A 20,277-nucleotide genomic window follows, 5' to 3' on the forward strand; every position below is an offset into this window, starting at 1 on the left:
TTTGAATTTGATTAGTTTTACAAACCTTCATTACCTTTACGCAGTTATAAGTTTCGAAGTTAAGTACATATTTTAATTCACGTGTCAATTGGGTACGTAAGGTATTTTTAAAAGAAACGTTATGCTATTATAAAACACTACTTAATTTGAATATTTTTGCTTTTCACGCAGTTGTTAAGTTTTTACAATTTTATAAAAATATCCCTAAAGTAGGCTAAAATGACGTTTATACCTTTGCCTTTGTTTAGTTTGTATTAAAATTTTAACATTGACATTTTGTTAGGGTAACGTGCCCAAATTGTGGGCGGTCCCAGAGAGTCCTCGCACAATAAGATAGATATTAAATAACAATTTGTTATTTTTTATTGCTTTAAATTCGTTTTTGTAGTTTATGCTCCTAATAAGCATGATGGCGGTAAGTGATCTTCATTATTATTGAAGTTATTTCGTTAAGCTCGTCAACCGCACCATTGTTAGACACCTTACCTTAATGATGATTTTTTTTTGTTTTGGTTTTCCCCGAAGGGTAAGGCAAAGGGAACTATGCCCATATAGCCATGTCTGACGTATTTTTTTTCTTGGTGATTAATGAAATGATGAAAGATGATGATGATGAAACCTAAGCCCTCACCCTCGGAGTAGACTCCTACTCCGAACCCCAAACGAATTAACTCAAAAGTCCGCATAAACTTTTGAGTTATGAAGCGGCTTCCTGACACGAAGCGAAAATAGGCAGAGATACACTTTGTTTATTGAATACTCCAATATAATAACACTCGCGAATGTCTTCCGACTAACTAAATGCGATTATTAACCACAAAACACCACTTCGTATTAATTATGTACATTATTCAATGAAGAAAACAACTGTCCCGTTCCCGTTTCCCGCCAAAAAGCCCCCTTAATGATGACCTCAGATTATATTTTATTTATAATAAACGGCATTTGGCAACGACAATTTGGTTAAACAGTCATCTTGCGATGGATTCACTTTTGTCTAGTCCAATTATATTAATATAGTTTTGACCTTATGTTATGTGGACACCTTTAGAGGTCACATAAATAGGTCACATACCGAATTGTATGAATCGTCGGTCCTGGTTTTTCAAGATCCCGATACCGACCCCGCCGGCGTAGTGGACGTTTTTTCTCATTCAGCATTTATCACTATCAAAAGATACGAAAGATAGGTCGATTGATTCTTTGAAATATTCATTGAAATTTTAGGAAACAGCAATGCCTAATTCGCGAGGGTTGTTCACTTAATGAATGGCTTATACGAATCACGAACAGAACCGAACTAGAACGACTTTATCGATTATTATGACGATCGAATGAATCGTTGGATGTTTCATGTAATTTTTTTTTATTTTCATTTTTTTTTCTCTTTTAGGTGTTTTTTTGTGATGTGAATAATGACATTATAATTTATTTTGTTATTTTTTCATAATTAATGTACTTAATAATTGACATTTAAATTATCAATTTTATTTTACTATTTACATGTTATAATTTAAATACTGTTAAATGCTGACCAACTGCAAACTGTAATACCATTTTTCTATAATCATAGGTATAATTTGCTCAGCCGAAGATCCCATTCAACTAAGAAACGCTTGTCGCTATGTTTTGTTTTATGTATTACTATCCATTTATCCAGTGGAGAGCTACGTGGGCAGTTCTTTGCCGCTATGGCGCGTGGACCGAAGACAGATGGGCGCGTTCCTGTGCATCGCCTCCAATGACGTCCCACCCGCCGTCAGCAAGCGGATCATACTGCTGGTCAACTGTGAGTGTCACCTTCATAACTGTGCCAACAGCTCGTTGCACATCTTTACCATATACTGGCAGTGTATGGACGATCCGGAGCATCGCTTCCAACGACGTCCTACACACCGTCAGTAACCGGATTATACTGCTGATGTCAATTCCTTGCTAGATCATTTCGGGTTATGAAATTCTGAAAATTGACGCGGTTTTGTGTTTTTATCTACCGATATGATTGAGGATGTTCCCTTAACTCCTATTAGTTTTGTTAATAGAGCTACACCACGGGTTTTGTGTTTTTCTTCCTCCGCATTAGGACGAAAAGACTTTTATATTTTGAAGTCATACGAGTATATGCTGTGCGTCAGGCACGTTGCGACGCATTGGCGAAGAGAGCACTGGAGAGAGAGTCCTAAAAGATATGGAGGGAAGCCTTTACCTAGCTATAGGACACTACAAGTAATACGAGACAAGATCTGATTATAAGCTCAAGACTACATCCCCAATTGGACTGAACTAAGGCAAGGCAAGATAGACTAAGTACCCACACTTCGCCGAGCTATTGTTAGACCAACGCGATAGGTGGTGAGCCGTATCGCCGTTAACAAGTAAATATTTTGTGCGATAAGTATTATAGTAATAAAAAATTATCTTCCGCAGTTGCTCCGACAGTAAAAGTGCCAAATCAGCTGCTAGGAGCACCATTGGGGACAGATGTGAAGCTGAAGTGTTACGTGGAAGCTTACCCCAACACCATCAACTATTGGATCAAGAACAGAGGAGAGATGTTGCTTGACGGGTAAGTGTCGAAGTTTATTCGTCACCAAGTAGATAGCCATTAAATCTTGGCTTTATGGATACCTTCTCTCTCTCGTCGTCCTGCTGTTTTCCTAGTTCTTTCGGGGTTGGGCCTCCTCGTATGTTGGCCCCAGGTTGTTCTATTCTGGGTTGTCTCTTTTGACACGTTTTGTGCTCTTATCTCTTTTTCCTTTTGGCTGTGTCCTTCCTAATCTTATGTCATCCTCTCAGACGACGCCCTGAGCCGAGGTTCTCGCCCAACTGGGCACCCTCAGGCCTATTGTCTTAAACGTTGTACCGGGTGAGAGCCTTCAGCGCTCCCTATTTGTCCGGCCAAGTAGTTAATGCCATCTGCGGCAAATCTACAATAAGTCAGGTCAAAAAAAAATAAATAAAAAAAAATAATCTTATGTCATATATAAGAGATATGCCACTAATAATGAATGATTCATGATAGTCCAAGTATTTTAATAGGAAGTATGTGTGCAAGTTATAGAACGACCAGTTCAGTATGATTATTGTCGTCTCAAAAGAATTATAAAAAAGCAAAAGTAGGTAGTAGTCAAAGTAGGTACGTAAGCTAGTGTTGTACGTTTATGAGCTTAGTGATTGATAGATCGATCGGTTCTTTTCAATCTAACATTGGTGCTAATTCCTGTAAATACCATCTAAATTTATTTTAAGTTATATCTGTCATTTTCTAATCCGCCGAAAAGGAAAGGGACGGGTAATCGACAAGCATAAAATTTATGGAACACACGTCAATTTTAAGCACAAACCTAAATCAACCGTCTAAAAATTTTACGTCCGTCAATAACCCGATACAGTTAAGTAGACAGCACGTCAAACGGATTGCATACCAGCGACGTACCTTTTGATTCGCCCGGGTTATTCATTCATTCACTCATTCTTCCTAAAATTAAGAGCTGTGAATCATCCGTCCCTTTCCTTTTCGACGGATATGAAAATGACGGATATAATTTTAAATAAAATTAAGCGGTGTCTGCAGGAATCGGGGCCATTGTATACCTATAAAATATGTTTAAGTACGCGACGCACGCGGCGCAGCGCGGCGTGTTGTGACGCGAGAGAGAACATAATAACATAATTATGAAGCTTTTTTTTACTATACGTTTTTCTTTATTTGCTACTAATGATAATACTTGAAGTTAATAATTAAAGCACAATAAAAATGTATGAGAATCTTAATAACATTACTTCGATGAAGTCTTGCTTGTGTGCTCAATGAAAATAATTAAAGTTAGAAATTTTGTTATTAAAGTTGAAAGAGAGAAGTTCATTAACTATGTTTTCCTTGTATAGGTATCTAAATATATTTAGCTCGATGGCAAAATTTATTAGGAAACATTTTCATTTTAGTAAATAAAAATGTGTTTCCATTTTCTCCGTCGAATTGGTACCATTTTTAAATGACTATTGCTAGTATGAAAAAATCAAGCACATTTCTATTAGCATAACATTTTTTCTTTAACAATCCTTGCCTTCCTCATGTAAACTTTACTCCAACCGTGTAGAAATAATAAAAACTGTTTCTTTGATAAAATAACTAAGATTGTATCTCAAACGAGCACTATAAGTTTTTCAATCCTGACGGTAAACTTTTGAATAAGTAAGTTTCGTAGCATATTCTGTAGAAAACCCCTCTCACCTCTATCGTTCTGTAATAATATTTCGATTACATTCTATGACAGACATAGATACTTATAATGATTTTAGATTGAATAGAAAAAACGTTGCCTTGAATTTATTTGTGGCCAGTTTTGTTGATATTAGAAGAGAAATAATACTTAACGGCTGGTGAACTGTATTTTCATATACACAATAATTTTGATAATATAATACGCTAATAATAGAAGGCCTAAAATTTCAATCAATGTTAGTGTGCACGAAAATTCCACTTGATATCAACTCAGAATCATGGTCATCTCCCTCAGAAAATTAGTTGCGGAGTCACTAACACCCATACTACTTGTATGGCTACCTGTACGCATTTGTACGGGGTGTAAGTGACATAGTAACGAATACTGAGAGGAATGATTCAGGTTATTCTTCTGAGTTAATATCAAATGGAATTTTCCATCGCAGAATCATGGTCTGAATCATCCTTCAAAGATTCGTTAAAAAATAAAAAAAAAAAACAAAATAGATTTATTGCAATTGTACAGTACAAAAAAGATGTCAAAGGTACGTACTTACCTTTTTTCTTTATTATGTGTAAATACACATAATAAAGAAAAGATACACGACACGATGAACTACGATGACACTAACACCCTGTAGACTTTTAGTAAAGTTTCTTTACCCTTTATAAATACTCTATGTGGAAACAGTGGGCGAGCAATTATAAATACTATTTACGTAGGCGCCTAGGGTAGAAACTAATTACTTGAGGGTATTTTCTTTGCTGACTTGATAAGTTTTCTCTTTCTCCTCCCAGCCAACGCATCTATAACAGCACATCGATCCTTGGCGTGGGCGATTCTCTCAACATTAGCCTTTCTTCCAGACCAAAGTACACGATAAGAGAAGAGAAGACGTCATACAAAGTGTCCATGTGGCTGACAATCAGACAGTTTGCCAGAAGCGATATTGGCACCTACAATTGTGTCAGCACCAACTCCTTAGGCAAGAGTGAGGGCACCCTCAGGCTTTATGGTAAGTGACTAATTATAAATTTCCTCAAAACCTCAGTTTGAATATTCCACAATATTAATGTAATGATGAAAATGCATTGTAAAAAATATGACGTAATAAAATCGTTACTTGTTTACGGAAGTTAAGGCTACTCAGGCCACATCGTTAGTAACAGTTACTACGACAGTAAATATGGGTTGTTACATGAGACATATAAGGGACCATAAGCTTTTTTCAATAACCCTGACACCACGGTTGCTGAGGTTGGTAATTCACCCAACAACCCATACAACAGGAGAAGAAGGTAAAACTTACGGGCTGTTTCACTTATTGCTGATGACTTAATAACCTATCCGAAACATACCTGATAAGTAATTGATAGCTATCAGTCACTATTAAACCAGTCAGTTCAGTCACTACTAAAAAAAAAAAAAAACTTATCCAGTAGAGCGGAAGGTGAAATAGAATACTTCCAGGTAAAAAAAAATTGATTTTTGTGTTTATAATACTTACCCGTGCTTAGGGAAACTCAAAAAGAGAAACGTTAAATCGAAATAAATTCTGACTCGGACGAGACTTGAACCCGCAGCTCTTGTTAAGCCGACGTCGCGCATCGGCTTAATGACAAGAAAGAATTTCGCATGGACAGGAGGACCCGGTGGTGTAATGGTTAAGATGCTCGTCCCGTATCATCAGTCAGTCATCAGTCTTTGCTGTTGCTTAAGGTGAATTTTATCAGTAAGTCCTATTCTTTCCGATCTATAGGGAATAAAAATAAAACTATGATTTTGCAGTTAAACGCGCAAAGGGATATAGTGTTAAAAATAACCAAATCACTAAGTCTGTTTACTCAAATAGTACGGATCATTGTCAAATTTTAAGGACACTCAACAGTAGCGACACCTGACGGGAGATTAGGCAGTTTTATCCTAACATAGTTTTTATCCTCATGACAAATGTGTTATTCCGTGTTTTGTTTTTATTTGGTATTGCTATTAAACATTTGTTGACAATGCGCGCTTACATATGTGAATGCTTTAATGTTCTTTTTGGATCCACATAATGTCATAAAAATAAACGGGTATGACAAATTTTGTTTTAACTTATAAACCAAATAATAATTATTACTTATAAAAATGTAATACTGATTCTAAATTCAAATCTAATACTACAGTAAACAAGTGCCTAACAAAAACTACGTAAACATATCAATCAAACCTTCATTTCAAAAGGCTAATGACACTACGACATACTACTCATATTGATTCCTCGCCTTTGAAGGCCAAACGCCTTATTAACAAATATGTTATTTTATTTTATTTGGGACAGCAACAGTCTTATATCTAATTGTACAATATTTGGTTTCATTTACAATAACATACATAAACATAACAGCTATCCACATTGTGCAAGATAGCACATCTTTTTATATAATTTTACCTGTTTTATATAGTTTTTATTCTTTTATTGTCTTTGATGTTGATAATGACTTTTGTACTTTTGTTCTGCTTGTAAAAATATATTATATTTCTGTCTGCACGAGAACCGTTTTTATTATTGGTCGTCAATACACATAATGCATTTAACATTTATTTTGGTTTAACAAAAGATACCATAGGTAATCTCCTAAAATATGCGGAGGTTGCCAAAGAAAAAAAAAATGTGTCGGCGCATATGTATGTATATGTGTACCTATTTGGGTATGTGTGCGTGTGTTTGTGTGTGTCAAATACGACAGTCCGTATCACTTTGTTTAATTAATAAGATACGTACTCAGTATGAGAGCAATACAAAAGTAATTCAATTAAGTACTTCAATTAAACCTAATTTAATATAACACAAATAGGGGTTTACTATCAGTAAATAAATCAATTTCGCAATACCGTGTAAGTATCTTCTTCTAACGTGTGGGTTGTGAGGTGAATATGTTGATGAGGTTGGTATTCCACCTCACAACCCACACGATAGAAGAAGTATTTCTGCTCGTAGAAAGCCAGCTGGATATATGATCCAGAGTATTCCAGGACAGGAGGCTTTTCCAGGACATATCACAAAAATCACTTTGGGATCCCTTGTTTGGATAGGAAATTGCAGGCTGTTTACCCGATTGTCCGACAGTAAGATGATCTGTGCGTCAGGGGGACGTTAAGCAGCCGACCCCGGCTATCATCTCATTAGGGGCCATTGGCGGCGCAATAGTACCCCTGACACAAGGGTTGATGATGTCGATCATTGCTCTCACAACCCACATGAGAGATTTTTTTTTGCAGACCGTTTTTACAATAATATTGTAAATAATACTTCGTCAATCTGAAACCCAAATTACGAAAAATAATTTATGTTAGACCTTTTAAAATGAGTACCTTTTAGAATATAGTCACCGACATAGCTCGGAGAATTGCAAAGCTGAAGTGGCAGTGGGCAGGACACATAGCGAGGAGAACCGATGGCCGATGGGGCGGAAAGGTTCTAGAATGGCGACCACGTGTCGGACGACGCTCAGTGGGTAGGCCCGCTATAAGGTGGACCGACGATCTGGTGAAGGTCGCGGGAAGCCGCTGGATGCGGGCAGCGCAGGACCGATCGTCGTGGAGATCCTTGGGGGAGGCCTATGCCCAACAGTGGGCGTCGTACGGCTGATGATAATGAGGCTTTTTAAAAATGATTTCGGTAATTTGATTGTAATAAGCTCTTGCTACTGCAATTAAATACTTCTTTAGGCCACATCGTCACTTACCATAAGGTTATTCTGTGGCTAAAGTAAAACCGAGGGGGTGAGGTAAACCTAGCTCAGCCGCTGGTGGGGAGCTGAGTGTTGCCATTCTATACGTAGTATTTTTCCTTATTCTATGCATGGTGGGATTATGATCACCCATGTGACCTATATTGTGTTTCTTTTTAATGTAAGATTTTTTTTTCACAGAAATCAAACTGAACTCCTATTCTGAAGACTTCAGCAATCAAATTAGCGTAGCTGGAGGTAAGCAACATACTGATAATTATAATTTTAGTTATTAATTACACATACATACACCTCCTAATTATATTTAAAAAAAGTAATATTGGAATTTGACATTTGCGCATGTTAAAGTAAGTGCGCAAAGCGAACAAATGTCAAAAGCAATATATTTTTCCTTTTTTGAATTGCTTCGGTGTGGCCTTTTTAACCCCCTATTTTTTTCTTGACAGGTCTAACAGAAGCGGCAAAAGGCAACTCCGAGTCTAGATTACGTTCAGAAAGGACTTTGTTATTGATACTGCTTTGTTACGCCATAAGCTGAACATGTTTACGTAGTTGGTACGCATTGTACATAGTTATGTCGTGTTTGTTGATTATTGCGAAATTATTACTATTACATACTAGATTCTTCACAGAGTATCGTTAGCAGTGAATTTTACTGAAAGTACGTAGGTACGGTCACGAATACGGTCATTAATATGTATACACTTTGGTACCATGTCACATTAACTTTTTTAACAAATTGAACTGTAAATCTCACTAAATGTCAAATAAGTTAGTGCGATAGAGTCCTAAAGTGGGTACATTATATTGATAACAGCGAAATTTTTGGATGTGAGTATTTTGAAATGAGCAACAAAAGTTTTGTTTGATAAGACCAAACGCAATCGACTGGATATGCCTGCCGCGGTGACACCCCGGACACTTCATACAAAACACCTCGTTTTACAAACCCACTACACATTGACGTTGTCATACACGTGCATCTGTGCATGTGACGTCAGACGCCCTTACGATTGAAGACTAAAGTAAGACTGAGGGAGGTGAGGTGAACCTATTTCAGCCGCTAGTGGAGAGCGGAGACTTTCTATCATCATCATCAGCCCATTAACGTCTATGGATGGATAGTGAGATCGGGCCTTAAACCATCACACGGGCCCAGTGCGGATTGATGGTTATTAACGACTGCTTATGCAGCCGGGACCAACGGCTTAACGTGCCTTCCGAAGCACGGAGGAGCTTGAGATGAAAACATTTTTTTGTGGTCACCCTTCCTATGACCGGCCTTTGCGAAAGTTGCTTAACTTTAACAATCGAAGACCGAGCGCGTTTACCGCTGCGCCACCAAGCTCCTCAACTTCGCCTTTCTATACGTAGTATTATTCCTTATTCTATGCCGTGGCCTACAGTTTCCAAAGGCTGTACTATAAAGGCCAAAACATGCTTCACCCTCTGTCGCTTATCATTATCTAATTATTTATGGCCGCCATACCGCTATGAATTCCAGAATTCAAACTACATACTACTAGAAGTTAATGGTTTTATCATTTCTCTTGTGTGTAAAAAATACGTAAGAAAAGTTTTATTTTTTCCTGCCCAATGTGTTGAATTGTTATCTTTTAAATTAACTAATAAATTGTTTTTTGCTAGTTACACACACTACACAGTTTTGATTTTCCGTGGAATCAATATCGTGGAGTGGTTTTAATTGAAATGAAAAAATTTCGCATTAATCAACATACAAGATAAGTACATCATTTTAGTAAAGTTAAAAAAGACCGTAATTCGATTACAATATGATTAAAAAAATGTAAATATTATTTTTAAGATGTAATAAAGTAATGCAGAACAACGATAACAGTATTTAAAATACACAAGATGTGACAACGTCTCTTTCTTAAGCTTATTGTTTAGTAGACTTTGTGTTGACAATTAAACGACGCTAAATACAAATATAAAAATGTATTTAAAGATTACTTTAGATTACAGCGAAATAATTATATAACGAATTAATAAACAAACGCGCATGCGGCGCGGCGGAGTCGGTCGAGAAGTGGGAGGGTCCCGCGCGCGCGGCGCTCCTGTCATCTGGTACTTTGTTTCGCGCATGCGCGCGCGTGTTGGTGTTGCCAACACTTATTCTTGTTTAGGTATACCAGTTATTCCCTTACTATTTTTATTTAACGTGTAAATTAGAAAAAATAGAACATAAAACTATATACGGGCTCATGCCCGTAACAAAACGTGGAAATGCAACTTTGAACTATTTTTTATATAATATTATTTATTCGAGACTGACTTAACGGCGGCGCTTAGAATGACCTAAGCATCGTTAACTCAGTCTCGAGAATTTTTCTCGAAACTTGAGAACTTAATATTGAAATAAATGGTTCTAAGTTGCATTTCCACGTTTTTCAGTCACCGACTAAGAAAATATCTCTATCTACCTATGTAAAAAGAATCGTATCGACTTTTTCGAAAATCTCGATTCTAAACATCAAATGGCAAATTCTCTTCTGTTACAATATTTTGTGGTTAAATCCTGTATGACCGTTTTTAAACTATAATCTTAAATATCCACTATCTATTACTATTATTAGACCAGTATTATATGCACGTAACCTTATTTCTCCTTTTCTCTGAAACACAAAGTTGCTGCAGAGAATTTTCTTAAAGATGTTAGTTTACCAAAGGCTTTTCCGTTATTATATTCTTGAATTTATTTTTATAAGATAGGAGCATAGAAAAATTGTTCTTTTACTATGAAATTCTGATACTCGAAGAAGTATATTGAATTTTTAAAACGATTTTAGGTAAGTATAATATTATTACAACATTTTATATTTTATTTTGTTAGCGATGTAAATATTTTCCATTCGACAATCTATGCAATATGCGGAGTCAAAATGAAAACACTTAGAATGAGTACTTTAGTTGTGAGGTTAATGTTCCTTTAGGCTGGGTCCACACTAACATGATCGCTAGAGAGGATGTGGTCCCTTTGTTGAAGATATGATTTGTCAATCTTCAGCCCTAAGATCAGCCATACGTTTGATCCTGGTGTATTTTGATACACCTGGTGTATAATGTGAATCTAACTTAATAACATATTATTTTTCTCCATGATGCGTTGTCATATTTTGTATAAGAGATTAGCTCACATGTCGCAGTTTCGCTTTGAATGCCAAATTGAAGTATTGTCTACGGTGATTCGTAAATTCGACGCTCGTTTATAAGACTGTTTACAACAAATAAATGAAGGGATAATAAAGGTGAATGTGTGTTTCATTTGTTTTTTCTATAGGTAGCAATCCACTGCATATCTAGCTTAAGTGGTTACCTGTGAGCAACTTTTACGTCGTCCCCGACGCGGACTTGTTCCTAAACACATCATAAAAACCTCATTCTTACCGTGGGCACACCCATGGAATAGAAGAAAGTGATTGCAAAGGCCCTAACGCGCATTTTGTATGAGAACCTCCTCCTCGTATGAGAAACTCCTACAAACTGATAACTACGGTAGCTCTACTGCTTCTCAAATTCTATAACCACTTTACCGGCAATGTATATTTTATGTGATAGGCTGCATTTTTATTATTACTTTTCGTAAGAAACTACATACAGAATTATTTTTTTGATAAATAAGCGATCATACTAAAGTTTTTAGCTTTCCTGTGATAAGGAGAGATCTCCTTGCATGATAGTCGGTGTTCAAAAATATAGGCCTTTAACGAGACTTCCACATTTTTATGTAACCTATATTGTCGATTCAATAATATAGTAATTAAATTCCAAAATTCAAATAAGGAAATATAATATTGCATTCGAAAAACTCGTGTATCTGAGAACTATCCAATATTTCAGAGTCAGGTTTATCACTGGCTGATAGCTGAGTAATATAATGTAGCAGGCACTGACATACTATAAACAATTAGACTCACAATCGCACATTTTCTAAAAAATCATCCGAACCGTGTTGTAAATGCATATTAGAACACGAGTGACTCTGATCCCAAGGTAACAGAGACCTTTGTGGAGGACGCATAGCGCCAGTTAAACGATGGCTCACTGTCACAGATTACTTTTATTGGATGTTCTCAGTACGGAGTTCGACACAAGAATAGTACAACTCCTGTGCTTGTCGTCACGTCGCGGGCGCAGCATTGGGCTATGCCCCCCTGGTGTAGCGGCTCTCGCCGCCCGCGAATACGGGCGGGGCACGGGGGTGGGCTACGGCGGGTGAGATTCGCCCCTCCGTGAACCCTATGTCATGTCCGGTGGTGCCGCCGGCAAGTCATCCCACCAGGTGGGACCCTGTTGAGGGAGGCCCGGTGAGCGACTCCAGCCAGGCGGCAGGTACAACGCGTGCGGCTCGCCGTCTTCTAGGCGTTGTCCCCACTACCGTACCTTGCACGTGTGTCGAATACAAGTGCAGGTGTTGTTTGTTTGCTAGCCGCACGTGTTGTTTACACTTAATTATGATATTTAGATTTTCAATATTTCGCTGTTGCACTATCATACATTAAGTTATGTAAATAGTATAAGTTCGTTCCCTCAAATTAAGATGTTATGATTGTTAAAATAAAGAACAATATCGGTTGTACGTACAGTGTCGTCATTACGTCCATTGCGACTAAATTCGTTCTTGACACGCCGTCGCTTAGTGACAAGATACGCCGCGGACACATTTTTAAAGAGATTGGTAGTCTATTTGTTTAAATACGAGGTCAATGTAGCAGGTAATACCGGGGTAATATTTCATTCGTGGCCCACGGGAGTGTGCGGGGATCGATCTGGTGGAGTTGTCGCAACTGCAGCTGGCCGGTGAGTATCGTTGTTGTTTCTGTATTTGATATTGCTTTTAACACACCACGACTAAATTGACTAGGCGATTGCTTAAACCACATCGTCACTTACTACCAGTAGAGCTAACATGCGCAACGTGATATAATTTTGTCACGGTCATTTTATCGATTCTGACGATATAATTATGTCGTTGCTAATATGTGAACCCAAATAAGTCTTGTGGGTTATCGACCCACATGACGAGCGATAAGCGCTGATTAAGGGAAATCGTCGACCACGCCGGCGGGATCGGTATCGGGGTCTTGAAGTATTTGGTGTCGCGAGCTGATTGGCCGCCTCTATGGCTAGAGTAATCGGGTCGTCGGTATCGTATATTACGTCCTTAGGACACCGATACTTTTCAGTAGGTACCGTCCCTAAGCGGAATGTATTCGGAAACCGCAACTACCAGGGGATTTGGGTGGTGCGGAGCAGAATCGAAAAAACGTTTTGAAGCTAATTTGAGCCATTGGTTGGCAGGTTACGATGTCAATAACATCCTGAATAATGTATGTGATTTATACATATTATAATTATGTACAACGCGCGTTGCGGCGGAACGACACAATAACTTTCAAAGTAATTACTTAAAAGGCGATAGTTAATAATATATAATTTACTAACGCCCCCGACGTCTTTAATTATAGTTAGTGGATACAAACAAAATTATGTAGCATAACGATCTGAAAATTATCTGGGACACGCAATGGCAATTGATTTTCTCTATAGAGAATATTTAGTTATAAAATAATATTCGTAATTCGTATTCTTTTTGAAAAGACATAATTGGTAGAAGACTTTTTTTAAATCATCATCAGCCCATTAACGTCCCCACTGCTGGGGCACGGGCCTTCCCTATGGATAGATAGGGAGATCGGGCCTTAAACCATCACGCGGGCCCAGTGCGGATTAATGGTTGAGTAGACTAGCTATGCTATTGCAGCCGGGACCAACGGCTTAACGTGCCTTCCGAAGCACGGAGGAGCTCGAGATGATTTTTTTTTGTGGTCACCGACCGGCCTTTGCGAAAGTTGCTTAACTTCATCAATCGCAGACCGAGCGCGTTTACCGCTACGCCACCGAGCTCCTCTTTTTTTAAATAATAAATCTGTATTTTCTCTTCACAAAGGTAAAAAAAAAACAAAAGTGTTTTATTGCAATTGTTCAGTCCAAAAAAAAGAGGTCACACAAAATATTATTATGTAATCTTACCCTATTGGTTAGATAGAGATAATAATGAATAAAATAAGCATCTAATGAGGCGACATTACCGCGAGCCCGTGGACGCAGATGCGGTCTCCGCAACGGTGTGCGCCGAAACAAAAATGTTGCAACTGAATATTTTATGAAATAAATTGCACTTTCCTCCTTTTGTGCACCTAGTGTGGTAGAACCGGTGCGGCGAGAAATATGGATGGATTATTTGATAGTTACTTCTCTGTAAATTCGTTTTATGGGAGTTTAGAGAAATAATCTGTAGGGCTATCTAATACCAAATAATGCATAATAATACTACGTATAGGGACATACTCCGCTCCGCACGATACTTGCTTGATTACCTCACCCCCCTTGTCTCATTTATTTAAGTCTTAAGCTGTTCAGTAAGGGAGCGTAAGCAAAGCGAGCGCGAACTGTTAATCTCGTTCGCATGCACGTGGGAAAGTCAAAAAAATATTAAAATGAATGAATAACACTTGCGAATAAAATATGCATCTCGCTGGTATGCAATCCGTTTGACGTGCTGTCTACTTAATTCTGTCGGGTTATTGGCCGATGTAATATTTTTAGACGGTTTTTTAGATTTCTGCTTAAAATTGACGTGTATGCCTGTCAATTACCCGTCCCTTTCTTTTTTAACGGATAAGAAAATGACAGGTCTAACTAAAAATAGATTAGATGGTGTCTGCAGGAATTAGCACCATTCTAATCTAATCTAGCCTGCAAGATCCCACTGCTGGGCAAAGGCCTCCTCATTGCTCGGGTAATAATTATTCAAAAATACAATGTTATGACAGAGATATGTATAAAAGTAATCGTTGCTTTATACTTGAACTAGGTATCTACCCACCTATATTATTACTATTAACTCAGGCAGGCAGTTTTCACTGATAAGTACCTGTATTTGACTATTCAGTAGTTGTTTCCTTTCTCTGTTTTATGGTAATTGTCCAATTTGTTTTTGAAGGTGTTGGCGCTAGAAGCGGAGACGTTCTGGGGCAGCCCGTTCCACGCTGCTACTACTCTGTTAGTCAGGAAGTGCTTATGGGTTGTGTGAAATTCTTTTACGGATTTTGAACGGTACACTACGCACGCTACTACGCTATATTGCTCCTCTTTATTTTGATCAGAAAAATAATGTGTGGAAGATGTGTCGTGGCTGGGTGTAATAATAAGGGTAATTATGTATCATCATCATCATCAGCTCATTAACGTCCCCACTGCTGGGGCACGAGCCTTCCCTATGGATGGATAGGGAGATCGGGCATTAAGCCATCACGCGGGCCCAGTGCGGATTGATGGTTATTATTAATAACCTATTAACGACTGCTAATGCAGCCGGGACCAACGGCTTAACGTGCCTTCCGAAGCACGGAGGAGCTCGAGATGAAAACTTTCTTTTTTTTTGTGGTCACTCATCCTATGACCGGCCTTTGCGAAAGTTGCTTAACTTCAACAATCGCAGACCGAGCGCGTTAACCGCTGCGCCACCGAGCTCCGAGCTCCGAGGTACTTACATACCAAATAATAATACATACTTACATCCTGTTTGTCCGGACAAGTAGTTAATGTCATCTGCGGCAAATCTACAATAAGTCTCTCTCTCTCTCTCTCTCTCTTTATTTAAGAGCTGCGCTCCTGTCGCTGTCGGTGCAGTAATCTCCATTCCTCTCTTCTTCCCACCAAATCCTTCACCTCTTGATACGACACGACCTGCACCTTCTCTTTGATTTGTTTCATTAATGTTCTCCTTCCTCTCTTTCCTTAAATTTTTCATTCAGTGATGTTTTTTTTTTATAAACGAATCGTGTCGTATCATGTGGGCAATCATATTTCCCCTCCGGTTCTCTATAGTCTTTAATCTTTATTTTTTTATTTTTTTTATTTAATAAGTCACGTCAAAAAAAAAAACAGACCATTGTACTGTCTTCGTGCAAATAAATGATCTATCTATCTATCCTTACCGCGAAATTTAACGTTACCAAGCAGCGTTCGACCTACAAAGGTGTTGTCTTTAACAATTCGATAAATCAAACTGGAATAACAATAGCGGGACTCAACAGCAAAAATTACTTTCATAAATCAGGGAACGTTACATCATCATTCAATTGGTCGATCCATTTGTTAGTGGAGAGATCTCCTCGATCCCTCAGCGTTAATTGTGGGTACATTACATCGCTCGTATTACCTGGGATAGTGTACAGTCATGAGAAATATAATGTACCCACTTTAGGACTCTGTCGCACTAACATATAGTGAGACTTACAGTTCAATTTGTCAAAAAAGTTAATGTGACGTAGTACCAAAGTGTATATATGTATTAATGCTCGTGACCGTACAATGTAGCGGCTTTCACTTAAAATGTATTAAACCTAAAAGCAAAGACATTGGGCCTAGAACACCATGTAATGTTGTCGCGTTATAGTGAAAAAAATGTAAGCGCCTTTTTGAAAAATCACATTCGAATACGATTTTTGTTAACAATACCTCGGAATAGACATGATAGTTTCAATCCATGTAAAAAAATGTGGTTTCAATTTAAAAAAGATGCTTGAACAAAACTTTTGTTTTCCCTTGTGTTATGTTTTAAAAATAAAAAGTAAGTAGAAGTGAATAAGTTGGGCAGAAAGGGTAACTAATGAGGAAATGCTAGTTAGAGTAAGGGAAAAAAGGCATAATTATATTGAGAGTTATTGAGGACAGAAGAGGCAAGTTGATTGGACACTTAATAAGACACGACGAATTTATTAAAACATCATAGAAGGGAAACTACGAGGATAAAGAGAAAAGGGAATACCAAGAAGAGCTTACATGGAACAGATTAAAGAAAAGGTGAACGTCGTGCCTTATAAGGAAGAGAAATGATTTTCCTTTGATAGACTAGAGTGGAGAATGCTACATCGACGAAAGCGTGTCTCTTAACTAAATAATGATGATGAATGTTTTTATTAAAAACGTTGTGTCTTGTATAATATTATCGTATGATTGGACATGGATGAATATTTTACATTTATTAAATAAACAATTCACACGAAAAAAGAAGTAAAGACGTGATTACATTGCAAAATTAACTTTATACATTTCATTGAAAGTTAAAAAGTGGTCAGAGCACTCGAAAGGTTTTTGGTGTGCGCTCATGTGTCACTCAGTTTCTCGTCCTTTCATATATTGAAGGGAAAGAAAGGTTTCACTGAAGTTTTCATTTTAAAAATCCAGCACAGATTTATGACATCGAGCTAAGCCGAGATTGGCATTCAGTTATTCATAGAAGTTATTGCAGCGTATATCGACCACGTGAAAGAAAACATATTCAAACCTCTCTGGATAAGTGGTTATACCTTTGCAACGGCCACGGAAAAGAATTGTACACATACCTACGCAAAATCACGCTCAAATTCAAATTGTACTTCAAAAATATCTCTAATAATATATTTCATAAGGAACATAAGTAGTTATAGTTTGAATCCGAATTTTTCACATAACGAACGTCTATCCGCCTAAAACTACTGCAGTTTCTCACAACCTGTATAGCCGGGGAATAGTATATGTAAGAAAAACCTCGACACATGGTCCTAGACGTTTTTAAATAAACATTAAATAATGTTATACAATTCAGTAATTTGACTGCCTTATTTCGGTTCCCAGACAGTTAATTCCATGCTTTCATATCTTTTAAATAATCACTAACCTCATCTTTCTATCTATCTACTCAGCCTGTATCCACCCACTGCTGGGTAAGGCCTCCTCTCTTTCACGCCATCCTTTCCATTTTGCGCGAATGTCAAATTGCAATATTGCTTTTTTTGATGAAGTGCTTCAATGTGGCCTTTTGTCTTTAAGAATCTCTTCAAGATTAATGAAAGATAAGCTACAAAATATAAACTTCTCTCTACTTCACTTCACCAATTCAAGCACAAATTGTTGGAGAGAACTTTGACGTTATTGCGTTAATGAAGTTTGCTCGGCAGTTTGTATACCTAAATACAAGTCCTGAATCAGGACTGACTGTTTGATCAACTGAAATGCTAAAAGACGTACTTTTGCTTCGGATTTATAAATTATTCTGACCTTACCTTTGCCCTAACTGTTACTTTACTCTAGGGTCGAAGCCCTTCTAGAGCACTTTAATTCTAAAGAGAGGCCAGATGGGCACTGCAAGCCGTTCCATCGTGGATATTCTGTTAATTTAACAAATTGAGGACTACACGACCAATGCAATGTGCACGGAATTTCGTCTGCACTATTCGCCAGTATTAGCGACGCTGGTATAGCTGTCTGAAAATAACTTCTAGCCACATTTGGTATTATTATAATCGTAAAGTAATTTCGAATCTGTAATGAATGAATTCATGTTTATTTCGGTTTTGGATCCATAAGTGTGTGTAGGGACAAAAGAACATAAAAACAAAAACAGCAATAAAAAATAAACAGACCTGATTTTCCAGGCAGACACCATATTCCCGTTAACAGACTTTGGTATAATATGGTAGTCTGTGTAGTGTTCCCAAATTGGGAAACCCGGTCTGTCACACAATGCTTTCATCCGCATTATTGAGGCAACTCCCTTCCGCACAAATCAAATCAAATATACTTTATTGCACACAACGTACAAAAAAAATACACAAATGGATGATAGATACAGTACAATCTGGCGGCCTTATTGCTAAGCAGCAATTATTTTCAGGAAACTAGTGGAAAGGAAGGGAAGAGAAGAAGGGGTAACCTAGGATAACATTTATGAAACAAATAAAAGAGAAGGTGCAAGTCGTGTCGTATCGGGAGGTGAAGGTTTTGGCGGGAAGAAGAGAGGAATGGCGATTACTCCACCGAAAAGAGCGCAGCTCTTAAATAGAAACATTTATTACAATTTACAATTGCATGAAAGCCATGTGTGCCCCGCAATCATGCCTGATGCGCAACAAAATCTTGGAAGACCCAGTCTTATACATTGTTTTAACCCACCCAGACCCAGACCCAGTCTTCTATGTGTACTGAACCTACAGAACCATACTGTGACAGTTTGTCATGTTTTATACATTAATAGATCATCATGTAGAAAAGAGTATAATCATTTTTGACATTTACGATGCTTTGGAATGCCTCTTGTATTGGTTTGGCTTAGGTCCTTGTTTGATTGAGTGATATCGTGATCACATCCCTTGCGTTATCCTATTATCACAGAGTCCGCTTACCTAACCTAAATATTTGACAGGTCCGGTTTTTTAAAGAATCAACTTCATACTTGACATTTCAACCCGAAAGGACAATCATCCCAATTCATACCTCCGAAAAAAAACTCGGGTATGCGGGTTTCCTCACGACGCTTTCAAATCGGCCCAACTCTCAACCACTTGGTCACGGTGGTTGTAACAAGATGATGGAAAAAAGTCGTGTAATTCCAACGAACTGCTGTGTCTTGATAAATGTCAACAGAGTTACGTCTAGTGATATACTATAAGCTACTATAAGATTATTCTTACTCAAGTCAAGTCACACTATTTCCGGAGCCGTTATTATTTAAGTCGACGCTTGCTTCTGACGGCTTCCAAGGACATAGTGTAAGTTCTTGAGAAAAAGCGATTTATTGACAATAAATGGATTTTCACCTAATATAAAATAATTCTCTCTTTATAATTCAAAATTCTTTTTGTTGTACTTTTTTCAAATTGGCGAAAAATAAGCGGTTAAGGGTGTAGGAACCCTAGTCTAGTCTCCATCTGGATGGCATATGTATAGCGGATTCAGTATAAAACGTAAATAAATTTGATTTTTTCCTATTTATCATTATTTCCGAGGCTTTATTTTATTTGTGCCACTAGAGGTAAAATTATAATGTATTATCTTTAGATTATTGATTAAATAATATATACATTCTCAACATCCTTAAACGGAACGCTACTTGTCTATGATTTAGACCATACATAGACGTTGAGAAATTCCTTCAAAAAGCTACACTATGACAAAACGCGCGCTCAGTGCAATGTGGTGTCGCAATTATGAAATGTAAATTATTCTTTCATCTAGCCAACGCCTTAGATTATTCCAAAGAGAGTTTCATTTTGTAAAAATAATTGATGATACTTATTATGAAATTGTAGCTTGTCGACAACGGAAAATAATGTGAATGATATTCACGTACAGTCATGAGCAATTAATGTACCCACTTTAGGACTCTGTCGCACTAACATATTTGACATTTAGTGAGACTTCGAGTTCAATTTGTCAAAAAAATTTATGTGATATGGTGCCAAAGT

General features: G+C 37.6%; 1 protein-coding gene across 3 annotated transcripts in view; it reads left to right on the forward strand.

The window, feature by feature from the left end:
* LOC126370595 (lachesin-like) overlaps positions 1-11,218 on the forward strand; it is a 39,257-nt gene extending 28,039 nt beyond the window's left edge. For 2 of the 3 annotated variants that reach the window (XM_050015548.1, XM_050015549.1), the window contains 5 exons: positions 1,661-1,789; positions 2,428-2,566; positions 5,024-5,241; positions 8,144-8,200; positions 8,410-11,218. In XM_050015548.1, coding sequence (XP_049871505.1) covers positions 1,661-1,789; positions 2,428-2,566; positions 5,024-5,241; positions 8,144-8,200; positions 8,410-8,501 — 635 coding nt within the window. In that variant the 3' untranslated portion in view covers positions 8,502-11,218. The remainder of the gene's footprint in view (positions 1-1,660; positions 1,790-2,427; positions 2,567-5,023; positions 5,242-8,143; positions 8,201-8,409) is intronic. The other variant, XM_050015550.1, reaches the window with a different exon arrangement.
* Positions 11,219-20,277: the final 9,059 nt, after the last annotated feature.

The sequence above is a fragment of the Pectinophora gossypiella genome, chromosome 11 (assembly GCF_024362695.1).
Source record: "Pectinophora gossypiella chromosome 11, ilPecGoss1.1, whole genome shotgun sequence".
Taxonomy (NCBI): Eukaryota; Metazoa; Arthropoda; class Insecta; order Lepidoptera; family Gelechiidae; genus Pectinophora; species Pectinophora gossypiella.